This window comes from Alligator sinensis, unplaced genomic scaffold (assembly GCF_000455745.1).
Source record: "Alligator sinensis unplaced genomic scaffold, ASM45574v1 scaffold203_1, whole genome shotgun sequence".
NCBI lineage: Eukaryota > Metazoa > Chordata > Crocodylia > Alligatoridae > Alligator > Alligator sinensis.
This window is the reverse complement of record NW_005841949.1, coordinates 2,318,037-2,325,804: the sequence shown is the minus strand read 5'-3', so window position 1 is coordinate 2,325,804 and position 7,768 is coordinate 2,318,037. Positions and strand designations below refer to the sequence as shown.

The window sequence follows — 7,768 nt, the reverse complement described above, 5'->3', positions numbered from 1 at the left end:
CACACACAACCACCCCCCCACCATACCCACACCCCACATACATCTCCCCATACATGCACTCACAGCCCCTCACACACCCAAACTATGCATCCCACACACCCCAGACGTATCCACACATACACCCCACACACCCCACCATACCCTCACACACACCCCCAACCACATATGCACTCCACACTCCTCAAACATCCATACATGTACCCACACCCTCCCATACACCTACACCTCCCCACACATGCATCCACATACCCTCACAGCCCCCACCCCAACATACCCCCACACACATCCAAGTCCCACACACCCGCACACCTCAACCACATCCACACATGTACCCCACACCCCACCATACACATCTCACATCCACACAATATACAACTCCCCCCCACACACAAAGAAGTACTTTTGGGGCAAGGGGAGAGACTTCCAATGGCAAAGGGGGTGGTTTAGGAGATGGGACTTCTGGTCACAAGATGCTGACTAGGGGAGGGGAGCACCTGTCAAGGGGTGGGTCTACCCTTGTGGCCCTCAATGCCTCACCAAAACTCATTAAGCGTCCCTCCAGCAGAAATAATTCCCAACCCCTGACCTAAAGCAATGTCTTTAAGAGTCCAGTCTCCTCTCTTCTCAGAGTGGCAATGACCTGCTTTCTGCAATCTTGTATGTGGGCCTGAAAAGCATCCCTAGGTCCAGTGCTGGTATAAACAGCTTCACCTGAGCTCAGGAGAGCCTGGTTGATGTCCTCCACCTTAGGATCAGGTCCAACATTTCTTGCTAGCATTTCTAGATCAGGCTCCTCACTCCCTAAAGAAAGGTACAGGACTGCCCTAATTATGGGTACCTTTCCTCACTCCTGCTAAGTTCTTTGAGACCAGAAGCAGCTCAACAACCTTCTGAGTAAGAGGACACGCCATACTGTTCAAATAAGCAAAGATGTACTGAGCCTCTGCCATCAGAGTGGAACAGTCGGTGTTCCTAGACTTAGCCCTTAAATGGGGAGAGGACGCTCAATGCTCATGAATGCTGAGGGAAGTAGGAGCTGCTCAGCACCTTACAAGATTTGGCTCTAAGGAAGAATAACACTTTCTGAAAAAGAGAGGCCATTGAGTTACAGGGAAGGGTGTTCCAGAGAAGGGACTAAATCCCAGCAGCTAGAATTTTATAAGCAGTGATAAATAGGCAGCCAGGAACTATCCTTATAATGGGGGTAAAGGACGGACACACACAGCAGAGCAAAACCTACCTAAGACCCCCCTTCCCCCCACCCCCTTTCTCCCCCCCAACAGGGAAAAGCCAAGGTCAGTTGCCCGCTGAGCAGTGTTTGATTACAGGTTTGAGCAAACTGCAATGAGATCAGCTTTCATTGGTCCTTAGGACACAGCAATCCCTTATTGAGGTGCTCTTGATACAGGTGTTACTGGGTATGCGTGGTAGGTCCCATCTTGCTCCTTCTATTTGTGCCTCTGTTATTACGGTCAGGGGCAGTTTTACCATTTGTCTCCAATGGGAGCAGAAGCTACTTTTCATTCTGCATTATGATGAACACAAAAGCAAAGAGGAGCTGGGCAGGGACAGTGCAAGCTATCAAGACTCTTTCTAGACTGATGGACCAAGTATGGCAGATATGTATTGACAATAATGACCCTCCACATAAGGTGTGTTTACACATGCACATTTATTACACAGTAGTTTAGGTTACTGCACAGTAACCACAAATTACTGTGCAGTAAGGGTGAACACTTACACATGCATGCTCTTACTGTGCAGTAAATATGGTGCATTAAGCCGACTGGGTGTAAATTTGATACCTGCATCACACAGGTATCAAATGATGGTAGGTATCAAAATGATGCATCATGATGCAGGTATCAAATTTACACCCGATTAGTTACTGCACAGTAACACTGTGTGTGTGAACTGACCTGGGACTAAAGTTAGTCCCAGCGCAGTCCACATACAGTATTACTGCACTTTAATGGCTGCCATGTAGATGCTGGCCTAAAAACTGCTTATGGCATAGTAAGTTACTGCACAGTAAATGCATGTGTAGATGCACTCAGAGTGGACCACAAGTGAGCTATGCAAAGGTGAGGCCCTCCAGGCAAGACTGGCCCCTAGATGTAGCATAACCCTTTAAAGCCTTATCTCCCAGATCCTTGCGTTCTTCACTTGCACCCCACCTTGAGCTCATTGGCTTCTATGTAGCCGCTGCGGTCTGTGTCATACTTCCGCCAAGCCTGCAATAGGAATACCACAACACGTTAGTATATAGGATTGGGTAATTTCCCTGAAGAGCAGGTGTGGGCAGCTGACACCCTTCGATTTAGCAGACACAGGCATAAACAAGCTCCAATGGCAGGAGGCTGGAGCTAGACACATTCAGGATAGAAATAAGATACACAATTTTTAAAACAATGGGACTTAACTGTTGAAACAACCTCCCTACATAAGGACAGTGTTGGAGCAACCTCCCTAACTCTGTTACTTGAAGCCTTTACCTGAGGATTGGATCTGCCAAAAGATCTTCTCTAGTTCAAACAGACGTGTTGGGCTCAGTGCAGAAGTTACTGGGGGAGGTTCACTGGCTTGTGCCACAAAGGAGGTCAAATGTGATGATCACAGTGGCCCCTTCTGGCCACTGTGAATCCATGGGCCTGTCTACTATGACAAAGTGCAGTGTAGTTTAGTTACCCAAGCTAGCTGTGAGTGAGCTAGGTCATGTGCTAAATGTAATAGAGCTGTATTAACAAAGCATTCTGCCCCTGCTAATTTACCCTTCTCAGCAGGGTAAATTAACCCACAGAGTTGTGCCAGTTGACCCAACTGCAAATGGATGCCTGGTTATTCAGGCTAGGGAGTCAAAGGCAACTGGACATGATAAATTCATCCCCCCTTATGTGCCACTGGCTACTGAAACAGGCCTGTGTTAACCATACCAGCCTGATGAGCTGATAGGCATGGCAGACCTTTGTCCTTTTTTGATTGTGTCATGTAGATAAAACCTACAAGACTTAAGAGCTTCCTGATATCTTTTTAGGAAATCTTTGGACTTCAATGGGAACTGCATCTCCTTACCGTCAAGGTTGACTTCAGCCCCATGTATACTCATGTACAACCATTCAAGTGCTAAACCCAAGCAGGGTTTTCCTGCCTAGGAAGCCCCTCTCTTGGCTTTGAGAGTGGCAGTCAGTACAGTTACTGTGACACCAGAGAACAGGGTCTGCCCTAGCAACCCATGTGTTATATTAGATGTAAAAAAGCTGATTTGGAGACATCAAAAACATATCTCCAATGACTTTCCCCACACTATGAAGAAACCCAAGTGGTTTGGATTTGGAAAAGGGCCTAGTGAGGAATGAGCCTGTTCTGAAGTCCTGGGGTGAGTGAGGATATTTCCCCTCAGCAGAGGAGACAAGGTAGAAGGAAAGAACAGTTAAAATGTGCTTTCCCTGTGGTTTAAGTTCCATCTTGGTTCTTACACTACATCCATTAGCTTGAGAGCAGAGTCCCCACTGGAAGAAAATTCCATAGATCTGCCGCCCATATATAGTCTTCCCTTCACTCAAATTCTCCTTTCACTTACATTCTCCGAAAGTAATGTCATTTAGCAAGTCTGATCTTCCTATTTATTTCTCTGGAGATGGTTGATTGAACTAGTACCCTGCCTTGTCTTCCACATACTGGGAGACCTCTTCTGACCCACCTGCTTTACTGTTCTTCTTCCTACCATAGATTTCCATCATCCACAGGTGCCCAGTTAACAGAACTCCTCTTGGCTTTCTGCAGCCACATCTCTCAGGGGACACTGCAAATGTTGTCTTTTGTCTTGAAAGAAATTGAATTAACAGAGCCAGGTGCACTCAGAGATAAACTTCATGTCAAGAGTTCATGCTCATTATTATATTCACTATTGCTAGAGTGGGATGAATTTAATATTTAATGGCATACACTTATATTAAACAGTAGTTTCACTTGCTCATTAAGCAGCAATAGGTGGACTCCAGTTTCATTCAACTGCATCAAATTTGGACATTGTACTCATTTTCCAATGGTTGTTTTAAACTCTTGCATAGTGTTGCTGTGCAGTGTTTGACAGCTGCTGTAATTTGCTCCAAAGATGGCTGCACTTCAATAGCTGGTGAAGCCCTTCATGTAGCTAGAATATTTATGATGAACTTTGAACTCTGTCTTCATCAAAGGTGCCATATAATATAACACAGTTGCATTACAATTTTAGAGGCATTTTTATCCTAGTTTGAGAGAGAGCTTTATAAATATTAAATGTTTAAGCCCCCAGAGGTCCCTCTGAAGTAGATAAGGAACAGAAGGATCATTTCACCCTCCTCACATATGCTGCCACTTCTGGGGTAGAACCCAGCTACTGCTTAATAGCCCAAAGCAACACTATATGGTTTAGGGCAGCAAATAAAGAACAGCATATTCAAATGCTGGCAGTGGAATTTGCAGAGGCAGCCTATCCAATGGTCAAGCTGCCGTTTGGTCAGGACACTATGATAAAACACCCCTAATTCTCTGAAAAGAGTGAGAGGCTCTTTTTAACCACAGAGTTACAACATCTCACTTTCATGCCCTGTCCAAATGTAGCATCTCCAGCAGAATGGCACCCACAAAACATACTAGCCAATAGGCAGTCAGCACTTTGTCACAGCCCAGGTCTGTCTCCCTGATTGAAAAAGGTTAAAACTGAAAGGCCCTAGCAATTCACAGTGATCTCTCACCAAGTGAGCTGTGTCAGCATAACTCCACCTCCCCTCTTAGAGGAAAGTATCTGCCAGTGAGTGGCAGTAGAGGACATGTGGCTGATGGAGGGACATCAGGGGTGTTTCCATTCCATACCAGAGTAGGAATGTTAAAAAAAAGAGACTTTTTCTAAAGAATCTACCCCAGGTTTTACAAGCAGCCCAGGGTATTCTGGGTCTGGAGTTTGGGAAACTATTTAATACAGGTGTGATCAATATAGTTCCTAGTGATGTACCTATGTTTAATCTATGCCCCAGCTACCTGGGATTTGAGAATGAGGCTATTTGATGAACTAAGCTAACTACTTTTGAGAGTCTGGGCCTAACCAAAAGCTAAGCCAATGCTTCAAAAACCAGTTCTGTAATAATAACAATAACAATAATAACCAGGAGTAATGGCCATAAACTCTTGGAACCATTTCAGGCTTAACACTAGGAAAAACTTCTTCACAGTTAGATTGTCCAGACTGTGGAATAAACTCCCTCCAGAGGTGGTGCAGTTGCCTACCCTGGAAATCTTCAAGAGGAGACTGGACGGTCACCTCATTGGGGTCACCTGACCCCAGTTGTCTTTCTTGCCTAGTGCAGGGGGGCTGGACCTGATGATCTTGTGATGTCCCTTCCAGCCCCTTACAAACTATGAATCTATAATAGCACTATAATAATATACTCTCTATTCACCTCCATGAATTCAGAACTGGATCCAACATGCTGTCTGAAACACAACAGGAAGTTCTCTTCTGTGGGCAGGATCTGAGCAAGCTGTTGGGGAGAAACAGCCAAAGAATTAGTGAGAAAAGCAGAATTCATTTCATACAACCTGCAGAGGCCAGGGCTCAGCAACTGCACCTTAGCTCATCCCTGTGGAAGGTTTACATGAGAGCACATTAAGATTTCATGCTGCTTTCACAGGCTCCTGCCATTTTTGGAGGCAGCCCTGATACAGTATGTTGCTGAGACACACACACTGTGCTCTCTCTTATGGATTTTACTTTTGTTGTTACATGTAAAATATAGTCAGCCAGATTGAAGTATAATTCTTTGTTAATGGAAAAACTCTAGCAAGTTTCCTTTCTGCTCTTTGCAATAACTCACTGAAATCTTGGAAACATAATTTATTTCCCTATCAGTTTTGTCCTGTTCCTGATTAAACATGTTGACAGGTTTAGTGTCACATCCTTCTGTAGCACAGTTCACCACCACCTAATCCAGTTACTCTGCTAGTTTATGTGTTGATGCCTGTGCTTTGGTGTGAAGGTTTTAGGTGCTAATCCTACTGATGACCTGCAAAGGAACTAACTGAAATGTGACAGACTGCCTCCACACCATTCTAAAAGAGCTTCAAAGTCATGCAACTCTTCCTTTGCTTGTTACTCCAGGGTTTTTAAGAATCCTAAACAGCTTTTAATCAGAATGAACAATTCAGTGCTGTCACAGAACCAAAAGGGGAATGACTAGAGACAAATCACACTCTCTTCTACCTAATTTTTTTGTACAAGTGACTATTTTACACTGTCATTTTTGGTGATTGAGAAAAAGAGAACCAAGAAGTGGGGAAAGACAGACATCAAAGTATATGTTACTGACATGACCAGAGACTGGTGAAACCATAAAACTGCTGAAAATCAAGTTTCAGTATTGATGCTACGTGTTTACAGGTTGTGCTTTTTTTAGTTTTGATAAGAAAAATAAAGGCATTCATTTCAAAGATGCTTCCAGTCCTTTTCACTTCCTGCCTTGTCAGGCAAAAAGCAGAGCATTATAAGGTTTGGGTTGTGAGTACAGGAAAGGACTGTTGAAAAAACCCCTATTGTATGATGTTCTTGAAAGCAAAACCATGTCAACATTAATACTAAGGCTAGAAACACTTAAAAACTTGCATTTGAATCAAAACTGTTCAACAATATTACTTTAAAAATACAAGGCAGCTAGAATCTGGGGAATTATTTCAGAAAAGATTAAAAATATAAAAACTATTAGAGATAAAACTGACACCTAACTGACACTTTGACTAGGTTACCTAAACTGACACCTAAACTGGAATATTTTCCAGTTCCTCTAGTTTTCCAATCTGTTCAGTTCTCCTCATCTTCTTTCCCTTTCTCTGCCCTTTTCATAACTGTCACCTTAACTATGAGCTATTTCTCTTGAGATAGTGTCAATGTGCTAATCAAAGGGCCAGACAATTTTTAAAAAGACCTGTAGAAGCAAGCAGCTGCACAGGAGATAGATACAGGTCAGCAGGTGCCTTTTCGTTAGGAAAATAATAAAGTGAAGCTTGCTGGTAAATCAGGAGAGCTGGTAAAGGACCTGCTGGAAATGGAGCCATTGGCTTCCTTGACTTCATTAGCACTATCAGTGGAAAACCATCTGAAAGGGACCATTTTAGCAACTAGGTGCATCCTTACTATACAACTGGCTCTGTCATGACCCAATCTCAACAGAGGTCTCTGCTTGCAGCTGGGGTCAAATTTTGCCCTAATGTAACTGCACCAGTTTCAAGAGAGCTGCAGCAGGAAGGAGTTTGGGCCGACAGGTGTTACTGCAAAACTGCAAGGGTGCGAGTTGAATATCCAGAGGTTTTACAGCCTTACATCTATCCCTTACATCTATCCCCGCATCGCAGTCATTATGGATGCAATTGACTTCAACTGAATCTGTGCCTCAGCTGTACCCAGGAGCGACTGCACGTGGTGTACAGTGGTGTGAACAGCGATAGCTCTCTGGAATGTCTGGGAAACCATACAACGGGTGACCATATTAGGATGTGGGGGATTCAGGTGATTGACATGCTCCTGGTCCCCTCCTGTGAGTGCTGGCTTCAGCTAAGAGACAAGGACACACTTGTCTGTAGCACTTTGCTCCAGAAACAGCCACTGAGGACTATCCACCCTGAGTCAGCTTGGCAGAACTGGTCTGAACTGGTCCTGACAGAGCAAAGCTTTTAGGATCTGCAAGGAGGCAAGCCCCCTGAGGTGGGAGTGGCAAACCAAACAAGTGAATACATGGAC

The 7,768-nt window shown here is 44.3% G+C and overlaps 1 protein-coding gene across 1 annotated transcript in view; it reads right to left on the bottom strand.

The window, feature by feature from the left end:
* Positions 1–7,768, bottom strand: part of CALB2 (calbindin 2) — a 54,942-nt gene that overhangs the window by 7,783 nt on the left and 39,391 nt on the right. Inside the window, exons 4-5 of the mRNA XM_014518318.2 lie at positions 5,439–5,519; positions 2,178–2,234 (exon numbers count right to left, since the gene is read on the bottom strand). Of these exons, the coding sequence (XP_014373804.1) occupies positions 2,178–2,234; positions 5,439–5,519 (138 nt within the window). The remainder of the gene's footprint in view (positions 1–2,177; positions 2,235–5,438; positions 5,520–7,768) is intronic.